Below are 17764 nucleotides of genomic sequence, written 5' to 3' on the forward strand. Positions count from 1 at the left end.
TTTGAACGGCCTTGTATTCAGTGTCCTCACACCCAGGCAGTAGCCTTATGGATTTTGACACAGTAGCCTGATCATTGTCCTCTTGAGACACCCCCATGTGCATTATGATATATATATATATATATATATATATATATATGTATATATATATATATATATATATATATATATATATATATTGCTATGAGTAATTCAACAGGCAGGCTGCAGGATAACCAATTGGTCTCTATAAATACTGTGGGTCAGTTCTATTAATTTCTTCCAACACACAAAAGGCAAAATAAATGTAACTCTGAGCTTGCGAAATACTGTGTATCATTGAGGTGTACTCACAGTAGCGACAGCCTCACCACCGTAAGCTGGTAAATTTCCAGGCATCTAATGACACTGAAGTAGAGTCCCTCTAGGACCGTTTACATCTATACTAACACAATACCGCCTTCATCGCAGACTTCCTTTGTTCACCACACCACTCTAACTTTTGCACACTGAAGAAAAGAGTGCTGGACCTACAGTACCGGGCTAGTAGGCATTGGTGCCTGTCAGAAGCAAGGGCACTGACAGACACGTAAACCTGAGTACCACTGTGACAAAGAGAAGTAAGGAAACTGTTATAGAGTAATAAGGCAATATTGGTGTGATATCGCTTGTGGCATTGGTGAGGTCGCGTACGTAGTGTCCTGCTAGGTAAACCAGCTGTTCAGTCAAGGGAATGGTGTGGTTCTATCTGAACATAACATTGCCATTTCCTGAGGTCAAGTGGTTTTATAGGGACAGCATAACTTTTCTTTAACATGTTTAAAATGACATACACATGCTTACAGTTTGCACTTGGTATGTTCGTTTTTATTGCCATGTACTTAACATCTAAAACTTTAATTATACATCTAAAGAAAGACTGCAGCAAGTGACCCAGTGTAACAGACAATTACCAGCCATAGGCATTCCTAATCAATGCACTTTCAGGACGGACAAATAACATATCCAAATGTACTTGTCTGACCTTAGTGATGATGCTTTTTTTTTTTTTTTGGGTGCGCAAATGCTAATAAACTCACTTTTACTTTTTGTTTTATCCTACAGCGGAAGCCTCTGCTTTCCACGCTACATTGGTGTCTGAGCAGTTCTCGAAGAAGACCAAACCTGAACTCTCAACTGCTGGGAAGACATGCTGCATGAAGACTGGAGACTGTGCTGGACATTGTGGGAATCCTTCCAAAGACTGTACATCAGTTCAGAGGCAAGCAAAGTACTCCTAGCGCCCCCTTCGCTCACAAAAGCAAAGTATTCCTTTTTGTGAATCCTGCCAGATGTGTTGCTCTTACCATTTGGAAGGTGAAAACAGGAGTAGTATCACAAGCTAGATTTTGCTTCTTCTGTTGCTATGGCAGTTTTGTCTGCTAAAAGGCATGGGTGTTTTTACTTGCTGGCAAAAAATATACACTAGGAATAGTTCATCACCTTTTTTTTAATTCATGGGGCTAGTAGCAAATCATTACATTTAGCTTCTCTGAGACATTGAACAATAGAAAATGCTAATATTCAAACAAAGTATAAACCAGTCTGAAACAACCAGATTGTCTGCAAACTATCCAGACACTGGCCTCTTGCTTTCTGTGCCTAGGAGCTCGAGGTACACAGAACTGCAGATGTTCAAAAGAGATAAGTGTCTCTTAGTTCCCTGCTTTCTCGAGTAGAGGGGATGTGTAGCCAATTGAGCTAAGCTGTGAACCTCTCTGCAGTGGCAGAGGTAAAGTAAAGATGCCCCTTAGTTGTTTTAACTTTCTCTTGGCTGTACGACTTCTTAAAGGCTTCAGCCATTGCAGTTGTATGATTCACAGTCCTAAACCACCAATGAGGCGGAGAACTGGAGAAGCCCAGCAAGACCATCTGATCTCATGCTGTGTTTAAACTAGCATTGTTCAGTGTATTCTACAACGCTGTTGACTTAATATGTTCTGATTGGATGATGTGTTTTCTCTTCTTTCAGTGGTGATGGGAAGTCTACTTTTCTCAGACTTCTCTGCTATGGCTGTAGGTTGACAGTAAAGGAAATGGTAAGTTTTACTTTAATGCGAAAAAATCTTCTTAATATCTTGAATATATATCTCCTTGGTTTATTCCTTTCTGCAGTCACTTCAGTTTCACCCAGTTTTTATGTTGCAGCCTACCAGACAGCACAGCTGCCTGGTTTGCTCAAGACATCTTGGGGACATTCAGAAAGTTGACCTAGGAATGCATTCTGCCTGTTGCTTACCATTGACTTTGTGGTTTGTAACTCACGTTTTCTTGCTCTGTGTTTGCTAGCTTTAGTTGTTTTAGGCTGTCCAGCTCGAGTCTGTACCTTCCCATGCCCAAACATTTACAGTATCCATACGAGTGCTCCCTTTCTGTAAACAGGCCTTTAAATCTTGTTCTTATCGCATAACATTTGCTGTGCATTCAAAGACTGCTTGTTTACTTGTCTTTCTCTGACTTCAAAGTGAGAGGACTTATGTGACAATCTTGCTGGATACTAGGGGGTATGAAAGAGTTTTGTTTCTTGCATATGACAACATATGAACTGTGTAAGTATTTCAGAAGTAGGAACACAAACAAAGCACATTTTGTTATTTTTTAAGTGTGATGGAAACAAATACTTTAATATGATTAAAAAAATCATTACACTAGGTGATGCAATTTCCACACATTTTCGTTTCAGCACTGTATAGTTTTATAGTAAAACTGTATGTCTGTGCAAATGTCATGGTCGTTTCAATTGAAAATGTGTTGTCTATAATGGCAGTGTGCTACCACACCATGAATACTTCACTCTGCGTCACTCCACTCAACTCTGCACCACTCCACTTTACACCACTCCAGTGCAGTCTACGTCTCTCCACTCTACCCTGTACCACTCTACTCTGTGCCAATGCACTCTTTGCCACTTTACTCTTCACCACTGCACCCTCCACCACTTCAGTCTAGGCCACACCCTAATCAATTTTACACAATTCCACTCTATGCCACTGCACTCTATGCCAATGCACTCTACGGCAATGCACTTTACTCTGTAACACTCAACTCTGTGCCCTTACACACTATGCTAATTCACTGTATACCACTCTAATCTACTCTGCACCACTGCACATGTATGCCACTGCACTCTACATCACTCTTTTTCATTACACTCTGCAACTGCACTCTGCCCTGCACCACCCCACTCTGAAACCGTTTATTCTACGCCACTGCACTCTATGCCACTCTGCGTCACGCTATTCTATGCCACTCTGCGCGACTCTACTCTACTGCACCCTGCCACTCTATTCTGTGCCACTCCAATCAACTGCACTCTACTATGCACCACTCTAATCTACACCACTGTGTTCTATGACGCTGCATTGAATGCCACTATACTCGGCAACACTCTACGCCAGTGCACTCTACACCAGTCCACTCTACGCCACTCCAGTGTATGCCACTCTAATCAGCTCACACTGCCACTCCAATGCATGACACTCTCTGCCACTCCACTCTGTTAACACTCTACTCTTCGCCCTTCCCCTCTGACACTCCACGCCACTCTCCTATATGCTAACTTTTCGCCATGCTGAGCAGCCGCCACACTGGTGTACAACATAGCTAAAACTCAGTGGCAAAGCTCATGCATAGGCGAGGCTTACTGGCTTTGCCAATGCTTGTTCTTTATGTGCCCATCCCTCTGTTGTCTGGACGTATGCCATATTTTGTGTGCACTTACTCCCTCTGTAAAGTCCACTGTGACCTCTCCATATAAATTCGCCCTACTTCTCTTGCCTTCATGAAAAGCTCATCTTTTTTCTCTCTCCCCCTTTTGAGATAGCCAGAGGCTACTGGACAGTATCAATCATAAGGATCAGCGCACTGTTGTACAGGACATTGGATAGACTGTCATTCAAGTGACAGCTTGGTTCAGCAGCATCGATCATGGTGGTAGGGGTTTGACACCGATCTAGCACACCATAAAATAAGTGTTTGTTAGAGAAACATGTTCTGAAAAGAGTAGGCTTTACTTTATGCACTTGGCGTTAGAGCAGTTAAAATAATGGGCTCCCAAAGAAACCAGGCTGCCTCACTACCTTCTGAGATATGGATAGGGCCTCAAATACTATTAAAGGACTTATGAGAAAAGGCATTGATCCGTCAACATATTGGCCGATGATCTAAGTAAATGGAGTGGACCCTAAAGAGTCTGAAGACTTGGGATTCCTTCGGGTCTTATATAGTGCCAACTAGTTTTGCTTCCTGTGCTATAAACATAATCTTACAATGTTTCTTCATAGGCCCTGGTCTGTCGGTCCTTTGCCCTATTTTTCTGCAACCTCAGGCTTAAGAGAGGATAGTTCAGTGTTCTGAGCCAATACTGCATGAACTTTGCCAAAAGCGGCTTGAGATGTCATTTAAACTGGGAATGGTGCTACTGGTTAGCAAGAGGTACTGATCACTATGGGATGTCTGGTTTAAGGGTCTTGTGCTGTAATGTGGTTACTTGACCTAATTCTAATCTAATAAGATATGGCTCCAGTTGGTCTCCCATAATGTTCAGGGTGTGAGAGATTCATAGTAAACAGTATGGATCTTGAGGATGATACCTGGGAGTTACATCTTCAGGAGACGGCTTCTCTTACACTGTAGAACATGGGCACAATTTGTTTGTGGTGGTGAAATTCATAGGCATTCGGGTGTCCACTGAACTATTTTTTATCCACGGACAACAAGGGATGCTTATCCCAGTTTATTTTTAGATAGCCATCGACCTTTAACCACTGACAGGTCTGGGATGCATGTATTATAGGATGTTTGTTCAAATTGCACAAATACTTGCCAGTGCCTTTTGAGCTCATCCCAGAGGGCTACAGGAAAGCCTTCAAGTTTCGATCCGGCTCAGAAAATGGCAATTCAAGCTCCCACAAATTCAAAGGAGGTTCTGTCTCGTTAAGGCCATACCACTGGGTCACAGGCCCTGGTTCCGACTACTGAACTGAAGAGCAGTTGTTTTATGGTCGGTGGCGGAGGTTTCATCTGTTGGGTTCTCTGGCCTGTCTTTGTCTAATTACCTCTTAAAATAAAGGTATATTCTTGTCTCACAAGTTAAGTCAAAAGATGAGGAGATTTGGGGCTTCTGGTAGGCACCGGGTGATGCTCTTCAGACCCATCAGGGAAGGGGGACTCGGGCCCCTAACTTTGAGCTATATTATGTTGCGGACACAGCTGCAGTGGCCGGTGCAATGGTTGGAGAAAGGCCCCCTGCCCGGAACGAATGTCAGTTAGTAGATTTCTAAATGGGACACCTCTTTATACCTGGCTATCTTCATCGGGAACGCGTCTCCTTCATCCGCTGCGGGTTGCACAATACTGTTGGCTGCAATATGTCTATGGCAAGGCGTTACTGCCAGCATATTCCCAAGTCATTTCTCAGTGGCAGGCGACGGCACTCCAAGGGTTGTCCGTAATGACAGGGTCCAGAGCTGCACATATATGGGGGACCTGTGTGGGGAGAGGTTGTTTCTCTCTTTGCAGGACCTCAGATGCATTGCTGCCGGACACCTTTTGACATATCATGCAATATTCGGAGCAGTAGCATCACACTGGGGGTGGGGTTGAGCAGAACCTCCCACAGCTCCCGCGTTACACACAGCCCTCACACATTGGGGTGTGCGCAGATTTATAACTGCCCTTAACATGACATTACTAATCCAACACAACAATCAACTGGACACTAAGGCGCGGGAACGCGGGCATGCGATTAACATGCGCCATTATCAGATAAGCAATGGACCAAGGCCCTGCAACAGGTTTGCTGCGTGTCTCATAATCTCATCTTTCACTACATGCAATTTAACTATGTGCACCAGACATATCTGACACCACGACAGATCGCACACCTGTTCCCAGCTGCCTCATTGGCTTATCCCAGATGTGGGACTATTGGTGTGGGGTTCATAAACATGGGCTAGGAATACCCAGTGCTGGTGAATGCCTGGGCTGAAAACCAATAATAACATCTGCATTGGTTTACACAGCGCTCCTAATCACACCTGAGTCCTGTTTACTGGGATTACATACAAGGGCCAAGGGGGACAAATATTTACACCAGTTTGTTGATTTGGGATTTGTATTGTTTAAACGGTTAATTGACTTGTCCTGGAAATCGCAAGCCACACCCAATAAGTTGTACTGGGTCTGTTTGCTGCATAAATGGGTGTGTACAAAAGCTGATGTCTTCGTGGAAACACGCAGTCAGTGGAGTGATGGAAAAGCGGGTGTGATCTGGGGTACATATGTCCAGAACCTGGAGGCAAGGGATAACCGGCGCCCTCTTTGAGCGCATATCCTGTTCTTTAAATACATATGTACATATATATTGACTTTTGTTGCTGTGCTGTTGTGATGTTCGGATTGTCCCACTCAGCGATCTCTGAGTAGGAACCCCTGTGATAATGATTTGTAAAATGGCATGTGCTTTAATTGCAGCCTAAGATGGGCTTTACAATTCATTATGTGATTGTAGCTCATCCTGTATTACCTTTCCTTGTTTAGGTCTCGGCTAGCGTAGGCTGCGCACATGCGCATTCTCGCTGGCGAGATTTAATGACTCTGAGTAGCGAGGTTAAGCCCCGCCCCTCTTCTCCATTGGCTGGCCTCCTAAACGGCGGCCAGCCATTGGAGAAGAGGTCTCAATGTCGTTCTCCATTCGATCTAAGCCCCGTCTTTTTCGGATTGGGGGGCGTGTTTTTGACTTTCTTTCTACCTAGAGACGTTCTCAGTCAAAAACACGCCCCCCAGTCTGAAAAGGACGGGGCTCACAGACATGGCGAGCGCTTGTCATTACTTTGAACTGCTTGTTTTATTTACTTGACCTCCGAGAGAAAGTAAAGCAAAAGTTAAATAATATCGGCAATAATTTAAACCACCGTCTTAAAGCAGGACAGGCATGTACGTGCTAGCCCAAGCCTGTGCAAGCCAGGTCCCCGTGTGTTGCGCTAGTTCTGTGCCTGTGTTCACACGCCACCGTACACAGCCGCCCCTTCGAGCCCCCAGCCCCTGGCAGGCCCCATGTGACTGGGCGGGCTCTGCGTGCAGCGCTGCACAGGCCTGTGTGTTGTTAGTCCTGTGTCTTTGCCCTCGGACCTTTGTGTGCTGCGCATCTCGGCGGCTTTGCGCTCAGGCACTGTGCACATCCAGCCCTCAGTGTCACAGGGCGGGCTCTGTGTACGCAGCCGAGGCCCCCGTGTGTTGGGTTAGCCTGGGCTACAAAGACCCGCAGCTGCCGCCCGCCATCTTCCGGAGCGGGGCGTGTTGGGCCTGTCAGCTCCTCCCCTCTCGGAAATGATGTTAAGATGTCCGTGTCGGGACTCACGTCAGAGGTGAAGTTTCTCGAGTCCATTTTTTACAAAAACCACAAGTGGTTCCGGATTGTGAACTGGAAACTGGACGAGTTGCACTGCCAGTTCATCCTGGGCAACAGCCCGATGACCATCCACTGTAACATCACGGTGAGGGATGGGGAACCGGGGGTGCGGGGACATGGGACAGCCGCCAGCTGGCCGTGCATTGCAATAGTGTGTGGACCCGAGTGCACAAGGGTCGGGGGACTGTAAGCAAAGGGAGAGTGTGTGCCAAGGGGGGAAACAGTCCGGTCAACTTTCACCATAACACGAGAGGTTGCGGGGCTGGGGAGACTTGGGAGGTGCCCCCCTGGGTGTCCTACAGTGTGATGCACCCTCGAGGTAAGGGTCCTGGCAGACGACTGATGAAAGGGGGTAGAGTCAACAACAGCCAGTCACTGAACTTGGCTAGGTCCAGGGAGAGCCGGGGGCTGACGGCCGGGCAGGTCCGTGTCTCTCTGGGGGTCCCAGTTATAAGGATAGAGAAGGGGCTTCCATGTCTCTATGTAATGTAAGTGCGAAGCCGCCTTCACAGCCTATGCCAGGCCCGACCGAATGTAAACATTGCCTCTCGGGGACGGGGGACGCTCACAAAACGGTTTACGAAGGGACCAGAGCGCCACACACTTCCTCCATCAGTACTTAGGCCCTGGAAGGGAGGGGGGTGGCAGCAGCTGCTCTCTAGGTACCACATGAACAGGCCACATTTCGAAAAGGTGGCATTGGCCGTTTAGGGGCAAGAAGATGGGGATAAAAACAGGGCTGTGGGAACGGGCGGAGGCGTAGTGTCAGCATAGAAGTAGTGTGAGTGGCCACAGAGTTTCCTTGCATCGGAAATTCTAGCTCGCGACCATTTTTTGAAGGTTTGTTGACCAGAGTCCAGTGGCGTTGAAGCATTCGTTGAACTTGATGAAGAAGTTTAAAATTGACCTGCTTTTGATTAAAGCAACACTTTGGTAGAATAAATGCCTCTGCATGACATGGTAATTGCAACTAAGGCAAGAGTGAAATGCTGCCCAGGCTCATTAATCAAGTGTGTTGCACTTGGGAGCTATGGTACGATGTTGTGTTAATGAGCTTACAGTGGTGATCATTGAACAAAACCCTCCCGACAGTAGCTGGTTGGTCATAAAGCAGGACATCCCTCCCCCCAAAACAAAAGCTTCTGAAGCTGCCACTAATGCCCTGGGGAGTATGTAAAAAAACAAAAAAACATGAAATGCAGCAGCTCCCACCATCCAGATATGAACTGGAAACCCACATCCCACAACCCACACCTGCAGTGTGAGAAACAGCAGTGTGTGTGAGAGACAGCATTGTGTGAGACGGCATATGTGTGTTCTAGGGAGAGACAGCAGTGTGAGAGAGACAGCAGTGTGAGAGACATTTTATTTATGTTTTGATTTTTGAAACATAAATAAAATGCGTTATTTGCAATGTCAATAGCTCAAACTCGTGTAAATACGTGACATGCAATAGGTCTCGCATTTGCGAGAGATTAAGCTATTGCCATTGTAAATGACAATGACATTTATCTGTTTTCAAAATCAACACATAAATAAAAATGTCATTTACAATGCCAATAGCGCTAACTTTTGCAAAGGCGAGACCATTGCATTGTAAATGCTTGTTTTTCCTTCTGTTTACTGTTTGTTTCTGGATATATATATATATATATATATATATATATATATATATATATATATTTTTTTTTTTTTATCAAACCTGTCAAAATTTCCAAATCGGTGGGGTTCTTCCCTTGTTTGAAATGCAAGGCATGTAAATTTAGTGAAAAAACATCTGAATACCCAAATCGCACAGGCGATAATAAACCCAATTTGAAAATAAAACAGCTGCTCAACTGCAACTCGGAGTATACTGTGTACTGTCTAACCTGTCCATGCAAACTACGATATATTGGTAGCACCATCAAACCCGCGAAACTTAGGGTCCTTGAACATATGCGGGCCATTACCAATAATGACAAGGCATACCCGGTAGCCCGCCACTTTGCTTTATACCATCAGAGCAAGTGGGAAAAATTAAGCTACTATTGCATGGATCAGGCCCCCAAATCAGAACGGGGAGGTGATAGGGAAAAGGCCCTGCGCATCTTAGAATCTAAACACATTATCAATTTGAAAACGATAGCTCCTTGGGGTTTGAATAATAATGAAGAACTGTGGGTTCATTTGTAATCATCATGGGGTCAATAATGGGAAACAAACCATAATCAAAGGATTAGAACTGAGTAACAGCGTTATTTCCCGTTTGACATCCAATGCCTTGTGTTTGGTCTGTATTTTTTATTTTGCACTGTTAAATTAAACGCCCATTCAGGGCTAAATAACACAAAGAGGATAACTTGGGAGAGGAATGGTTCAGAAACACCCAAAGTTTATCCCAATCAAAGTTACTGCATTAACTGAATGAATGTAAAATAGTAATGAATTATTCTAATAATGTTACTTGTTTTTAAATGAGCACTATGCACTTTCACACTAATCACCACGATAAAGTAAGCAAAGCAACGCTATTTGCCCACTACAAAATGGCGACTACAATGTATCTAAAAAAAGATGTCCTTCGTTTATGTCAATGAAGAGGGTAGACAACCAATGTCTTTAAAATGGTGATTTATACTACACAGTAATGTTACACTGACGAAGCCTGTGAAGGCGAAACGCGTCTGTAAGGGGTGAGGGGGGTTTGGTGATTAAAAATTCTGCAACTGGATACCAGCGTGCCGGCCTTTCTTTTTCGGAGACTCTAATGGATACGAAAAGTGTGCAGTGATATATATATATATATATATATATATATATATATATATATATATATATATATATACAGTAATTTATACAGTAATATACAGAATTTTAATTCATAGGGAGTGGGGTGTTGTGGTACACCGTTGTTCTCTGGGCTGGCACTTCCAGTCATTAGGTTGGAGGCCACGTCAAGAAATGGACTGATTCCAGAGGGCTAATACTTATCCAAAACTAGGACTTGTGCCTGGGAACTGGAATTCAAACTTCACTGCTGTCTTTTCAGCCTCTCCCCTCCCAACAGTGTAAATGTCCCTTGTGTCTGATCCCGAACTCATTCTTTCTTAGAGTTCCACATCCCCTAATTCTATAAAAAAAACTCCCAAGAATAAGATTCAGATTACTGCTTTCTTTAATCTGATTCAATCCATGTGAAAGTGCCACATACCCCTTCTTTGGACGTGCACTACCTTCCTGGCCCATCATCTGTCTTGTGTGTACGTATTCCTTTGAAGGCCCTGCTTTCCCTTGATATCTTGAGGTTATTTTAATTTAGACCACCCACCCCTAGCTGCACCATCTTTACTTGTACTGCATTGACTGGTGCTTGTCGGGGGCAAGAAGTATTACTTGTTTTCCTACAGTGGGTGACTGTCACGCATCCTTTGCTGCCATCCTTACATTAGTAAATTAGTACGGCTGAAGTGGTATTGCTGGTGCCTTCCTTTACGATTGTGTTGCTGGTTTCACATCCAATGGCAACTATAGAAAGCTGGGGATATTGCTGGAACACAGTTTAAAGGTATTGCCATGTTGCAGTTAGGAGGAAGGGCATGTCTTCTCTGCCTCTCTGTCGGTGTTAGGAGCCCTCCGCATAGCATCTTTATCCGTCTCGTTAGAAACGCAGTGTATATGCATGCATTGTGCCAAAGAGATGGAGGAAACCAGGAGTAAGAGCTGCAGTATCCCTACTTCTAACCCTGTTAAACTCCCAGTTTTCTGCATGAGCCAAACATTTGAGAGGAGTGTGTATCCATAGTACAGGTTGGGTGTCAGATTTAACACTAGGGTAAACTTGTTATTAACCACTTTGTTTTGGTAGATCTTTCCTCAGGGCTATTAATGTTTACCAAGCTGTGAACTCTGATGCACAGAGCAGATACCTAGTGTAGAAGACTTGTCCTCTTGTTCCCCAACCATTATTACGCCCACCAGACCATCTCACCTTTACATCACAGTAATGGTTCCCTGCAGTCTGTGTTCAGCTGTGGGGAAAACTCTGACCCCAATTCTTCACTGAAATAAGGAGAATCTGATAACACCACTGACAGAGTCACCCTTAAGCATTAGCATTTTGTGAATTTGTCATTCTGGTCCATCCTTTGATGTTTTGTCTAATGCTTTGACACATTATTTGTTTCTCTCTCTCGACCCGGACTCCCTCTTCAATGTAATCTTACCTTTTTAGATGATTTGACAGTATTTAGAACAGAAGAAGTGAGTGCACCGTCATCATTAAACAACAATAAGGGTAGAAGTGTTAGTGGAAAGAAATTACATAGAAAATTGCATTTACTCCCATAACTTGGAAAACTGCTATTACACTTGCTCCTATCCTGCTAATGTGACTGCAGTTTCTTGCTGACTTCTAACTGTGCGTGTCCTTTCTGTTTTTTCTGCAGAGGTCCCTGGATATGTTGCCTCCCTATATCCTTTTACAGGCCGAGCAGCAGACTCGCAGGTATGTAGCGATAGCAGATTGGTCTTTCTAAAAAAAAAAAAAAAAAAATTAAAATGATCACAGAGCACAGTACTCTAAATGCTGTCTGCTCTGTGAATACAAGTTTGTAAGGCAGCAGACTTGTTGACTAGAGTCCCCTGTGCAATGAGTACCCTATTAACAAGAACCCGACCCAGGCTTCTGCTCCCTGTGGAACCTGCCTAGAGCGCGCGGTTTCCGACAGAAAAGGCCTGAGCACAGCGGAATCTACCATAGGAAAATATTTATAAAGTAGAAGACCTGCACACAGATTCACCTATTGCAGTGTAGACAACCAATAGAGCATTGTATTGTTAGTCAATACACCCAAGGACAAACCTGCTCCTTACAGGATACTTAATACTAGGAACTCTGCATTACCAGCCTGCAGATGAATGCACAGACTGATGCATTACAGTTTTCTTACCCAGCACTCTGTTGATCATCAGTGCTCAGTTACTTCCTAGCTAGGTTTGGACTGTGTAAGTACAAACTACAGAGCAGTGTGTTACTGGAAAACAGACTAAAGTACAGCCTAACTATATTTACTACAGATGTCCCATGAGTACTGCTTTTATAAGAAGGGAAACTAAGGGCATGCCCCCTGACCATGCCTACAGTGCACTGCACGATTACACCACTTATCAGCTTCCTGCTCCTTCTGCACCCATTTGTTTTGTCGCAGTATTGCATGTGTTCCTGGTCCCCGTGCCTCTTTTCGACTTGCACCCTATCAAGATTGCAGCTGACAAACGTTCACTTTACTAAAGTCCCAGGATTGAATGATGTAAATCAATGGTGTATACAGTTGTTTTGTAAAAGTTGTCATCAGTGGAGGTTTCATGCATAGACACTGACTGCTGTCAGGGAAGGGACGATGGCTCAGTCCTTCCTGCTCAACACGGTTTGTCCTCTGTTATTCACTGGCTCACTCAGGCACAGCTGAAGTGTAATGAAGAGAAGTCAGAGGTTCTCTTGTATGGCGTATTTCCTACTACCTTCAGAGAGAGGCTGTGGCCCTCAGGCTTCCCGTTGCCTAGCGCAAGGGTAAACGTTGCAAAAAATCTGGGGGTTTGGTTTAATGAGAACCTCACTTTTTTCAGCCAGGTCAAGACGCTGGCTGGGACCTGCTTTGGCACTCTGAAAGCTCCGAGGAAGTTTCTTCCTCTCCTCCCAAGACCTGTTAAAGAAACTGTTGCCGTGCTTTGATTCTGTCCCGCCTAGATTATGCCAACGCACTTTATGTTGGCATCCCCGGCTACCTCTTGAATAAATTGCAGGTGGTTCAGAATTCGGCTGCCAGACTCCTGCTGGGTCTGCTTAGCAGCAGTAGTCTGCACTGGCTCACAGTGGAGTCCCGAATAAAATTTAAAATGTTGGCTACTGCCCATAGTGCTCTACATGGCCTGGGACCTATTTACCTAAACAAGAGATTTGCTTTCTACAATCCAGTGCGACAGTTGCATTCTTCTTCTCAACTTCTGGTGCAGACCCCTAGGTTCAACCGCCAAAGGCTTGGTGGGAGCTCCTTTGTTTGGAAAGCTGCTCTAGCATGGAATGCACTGCCTCTGGTCCTGCGCAGCATTCAGGATCCTGTAATCTTCAAGAAAAAGTTAAAAACCCTTCTTTTCTAGTTTTGCTCTGGCTTCTGTTTCCTCTTTTCCAAGTACGCTCCGATACACTCTCTGGAGTATCTATGCGCGCTATAAATACATATAACGTAACATACTGATCTAAATGTAGATGCAGTGAATCTAGTTAACTTCTCCAGCATTGGATTCACATGTTTAAATCATTTCTGGTAAGTTACAGAATTCCTGGTAAATTAAAAACAACATCACTATTAATCTCCATGGGGGTAATTTAGCTCAATGGGCAACTCCCACATCATTGTAAAATACTTGCACTCTAGCTAATGAGAAGGGTGTGTCCTGAACTCAAACTCCCTCAGATGCTACCATTTTCTACTGCATTTTTTTAGACTTAGAGCCTTTCTTTTCTAATGACAATTGATTATGTCTGGAAGAATGATGGACGCAGATACCAGCTTGTTCGCAGATGACACGTTCTTTCTTTACATAGTTTTGTTCCTCCGTCAGAGTTTAACCTTCAAGCCTAGCTGCAGCCCAGGCATTCTCTCTGGGTATATCAGCCGAAGCTCTGGGTCAGGGGATCAACAAATACAGCACACTTGCTTTCAGTAAATGTGACAGTCATGCAATGAGTATCTTGAGATGGCTTCCATGAGGACCTACACTGAAGAATTACACAAAGATTAGGCTGAAGCAAGTGCAGATGGTAGAGCAAGGTTTCCTGCAGTTCAGTAGACTTTCCCTTGCTCTATATACAAAATCTTCATGACTTCGAAGGGTGTGTGTTAATTGTGCCAGGATCTCTTGCTAAGGAGCTGCAATCTTATTTTTTCAAGCAGAAATGCCAGCACACCCGACATATGGCAAAAAGAAGAGCATCGGACCAGTCAAGGACCCACCTCTCTGTTTAGACAACAACTCTGCTGCTTCCTGGTTCTCACCTGCAAGCATGGCATTCAGCATAACAGATGGGTGCTGGCTATCGCTGCCACGGCCATACCCCACTATTTTTGCAGAACCTCCTAATACACACAAGAAAAGCACCAATGTCTGCCTGAAGGACATGGGTAAAGAGCGCCATTACATGCTCCTGAGAGGAGTCTCAGGAAGACTTCTGTATGGTGGAGGACTATGCTGTCCCTTCTGCACCTTTTTAAGTATCTTAGGACTCAACTGTTCTGTATGGTAACCTTCTAGGATGTCATCTTTCTCGTAGCCAAGAAGAAGGTCTTTGTTTTAGTTGACCTTTAGAACATTTGCTTTAATGTTACAATTTATCAAAAGCATTGCAAATTTCATTTAAGGAAGGTGACCCTAGGTTCTGCTAGCTTTTACTTGAAGCTCAAAAACATTGCAAGTGCTCTGTGGAAAAGTGTTTTTATCAATGTAGAAAATCTGACAGTGAAGACCGAAAACCTGGCAGGGTCCCCTCAGAAGGAGCAACATGCCTTGTGTCCTACAACTACGGCTCCTTGACTCTTCATGACTGCCTCCAGCACCAAATGTCAGTGCTTCGCCATCCGACGGTGGCAACCATAGATATCAAGAGGAGGCTTTTCTGATTGTGTTGGTTCAGTGTCTTTGTCCATGCAGTTCCACTGTTTTGCGTCATCCGTAGGGATCTAGCCATGCTCTAGTGGGAGCCCCAGCCTGGGTCCCCTAGTATGGGTATGGGTAATGGACTTCCTTTAGTTTTCAGTAGACGATCCATGCATGTTCAAAGTGCCTCCAACACTCCTCACGAAGATCAGCTACAAGGTTCTTAACCACAAACAAGCCTCCCTTCCTTGGACAGCCTCACTCTGAACTATTAAAGTTGAGCTTTCGAAGCATTTCAGCCGAATGCTGACAGATAGTTAAAGCAACAAGATCCCTTCGACAATTAACACATTCCATGAATTCCTAAAGATTATGTATATAGTGGAAGTGAAAGAGTCTGCAAACTGTGGCGGCTGAACTGCATGATACCTTGCCCTAACTCCTGCACTAGCCTCAGCCTAGCCTTTGTGTTTCTTCGGGGTAGGTCCTCGTAGCTGTTATCTCGAAGGACAGATGGGGATCCCCATCCTTGTTCTCACTCCACCTCGTCTTTTACAAGATACAACATAAGAGCTGAATACAGTTTTTTAAAACTCTTCTTTCTGGCAAATGCATAAAGTGGACATTAAGTACTTTTTTCCAGGAAAGTGCATGCATGCAAGCCATTTCATCTGCCAGATGCAGGGGTTGGATACATCTGTTGTCAAATAAAGAAGCACTCCTCTGTTTCCATAACAAGGGAGTTACACTGAACCACAATCAGAAGTTTATTCTGAAAGTTCTGCCCTGATAACATATCAACAAGCTTATTTTTCATCCTGTGATCTTTACAATTATGGCTTGGGCAAAGGAGAGGATTTGGACTCTCTTGAATGCTTAAACCTTTAGTAAAACAGATCCAAGTTGTTCAGAAAGACAGAATAGCTTTTTGTAGTCTTTAGTAAGGAGAATAAAGGCCATGTTGATTCTATATAGGAAGCAGCCAGATGGATCGCCACCTGTATCACCCATGTCAAAAGAGTCAGACCACTTCCAGCAGCGTTGTAGCTAACTAGGTGTGATGACGGCAGCTATCTTTGCAGAATTTTCCCTCTTGGACATCCATAAAGTGGTGACATGGTAAACCTGCCATACCTTTCCCATTACAGTCTGGTTATTAAGTCAATAATTGATCCCACAGTGAGATGAGTGGAGCTTCAACATCTTTTTCAGTTAATTGAGTCTCTCTACCTGGCCATTTCTTCTGCTTGCTACTCGCGATTCAAGCATGTGACTCCGTGTAAGAACCAATAGTGAAGAATAAAAAATGTACTTCGCTGAATTACAAATCTCCAATGTGGGTATCTTTCTTAGATTCACATGCATGGCTTCCGTCACCTTATTCTGACACTCATTAAGTGCTTTTCATACTCGTGTGAAAGGAAATTCATGAAGTTTGGTAGCATCTTTCAAAATGCCGTTCACAGCACATCCACCTCTCAAGCTAAAGTTTCCAGCCATTTGCAAGGATTTGGGTATGCACTCTTGCAGGATGCATGTTAATATTACTCCTGTTTTAAATGTACATTGGATTCCCAGCCCGATGATGTGTACGAATCTTTGAAAGATGCCTGTGATGGAGACTGTAGTTGCATGGAACTAATTTTTTAATGTTCTGAAAATGTGGCTGAACTCGGGTCCTGGTTTAAATGGTGGTTGTAAAACCAAAGATGGCCAGCATCAGACCCTGCAGGCTAGGGCATCCAGAGTTCTTGCTCAATGATAAAACAATGTTCTAGATTGTTCTTCTGCTCTGCAATTTAGAACGCTAAGCGGGACAAGAATAAAACCCATACCCAAATATTGTTCTTCAGGTAAGTTTTTTTTAGCACAATTGTAAATGCTTTCCCCAAAAAGAACGTTGCATGTACAACCTCTTGCGAAAAACAATATTTCAGCTCACCACCGGGACAACTTCTCTGCCCCAAATAACCCTCAATATTCATAGGATGTTTGTCTTTCTTTCATTACCTATCCCACTCCCCCACCTCCCATGTCTCCATTCCCAGTCAAAAACTATCCCCTTGTGTTCCTCTGTTGGGAGCAGATTTTCTTGTGTTTTGCTGGGAATTCTCATCTGAAGTACACTTTTTTCTTCCATCGCTGCCCAGAAGTCCATTGCTCGAGTCCAGTCTCCTATGGCCCGAATCGCCACGGAACTCCAATATTCTGCTATCTCCCTTTTTGCAATCATCAGTCTAAGCACAACTAGTTTCTTCCCAGCCCAACATTATCACCAATAGAGCCATTTGTGGTGTAGTCTCAATAGGTAAGTCTAACACTTTAGCTAGTGGAGCTTGTATCCCTGTCCAATATCTGGATATTTCTGGACACTCCGATACCATGTGCAGAAATATACCCTCGGGATCCCCACATCTGGTGCAGGCTGATGACGTAGTCCTCCTCATATGATAGACTCTTTGGTGAAAAATATACTGTATGAAAATAATTTAACTGAATGAGACGAAGCCTCACCAGCTCTCTTGCAGACATTCAGCTCCACCCAATCCTCTTCCTCCAATGGGCCCAAAACCCTCTCCCACCGTTCCCTATGCATCTTTTTGAGGTGCAGCATATTGACTATTAGCGCCTTTTAGAGACAAGCATTTACAATGCAATGGTCTCGGCATTGTTAAAGTTAGAGCTATTGGCATTGCTCAT

General features: G+C 44.2%; 1 protein-coding gene across 1 annotated transcript in view; it reads left to right on the plus strand.

Moving 5' to 3' along the window:
• Positions 1–17764, plus strand: part of CTU2 (cytosolic thiouridylase subunit 2) — a 165356-nt gene that overhangs the window by 128407 nt on the left and 19185 nt on the right. The window contains exons 12-14 of the mRNA XM_078671173.1: positions 1084–1240; positions 1991–2057; positions 11857–11915. Of these exons, the coding sequence (XP_078527299.1) occupies positions 1084–1240; positions 1991–2057; positions 11857–11915 (283 nt within the window). The remainder of the gene's footprint in view (positions 1–1083; positions 1241–1990; positions 2058–11856; positions 11916–17764) is intronic.

The sequence above is a fragment of the Lissotriton helveticus genome, chromosome 12 (genome assembly GCF_964261635.1).
Source record: "Lissotriton helveticus chromosome 12, aLisHel1.1, whole genome shotgun sequence".
Taxonomy (NCBI): Eukaryota; Metazoa; Chordata; class Amphibia; order Caudata; family Salamandridae; genus Lissotriton; species Lissotriton helveticus.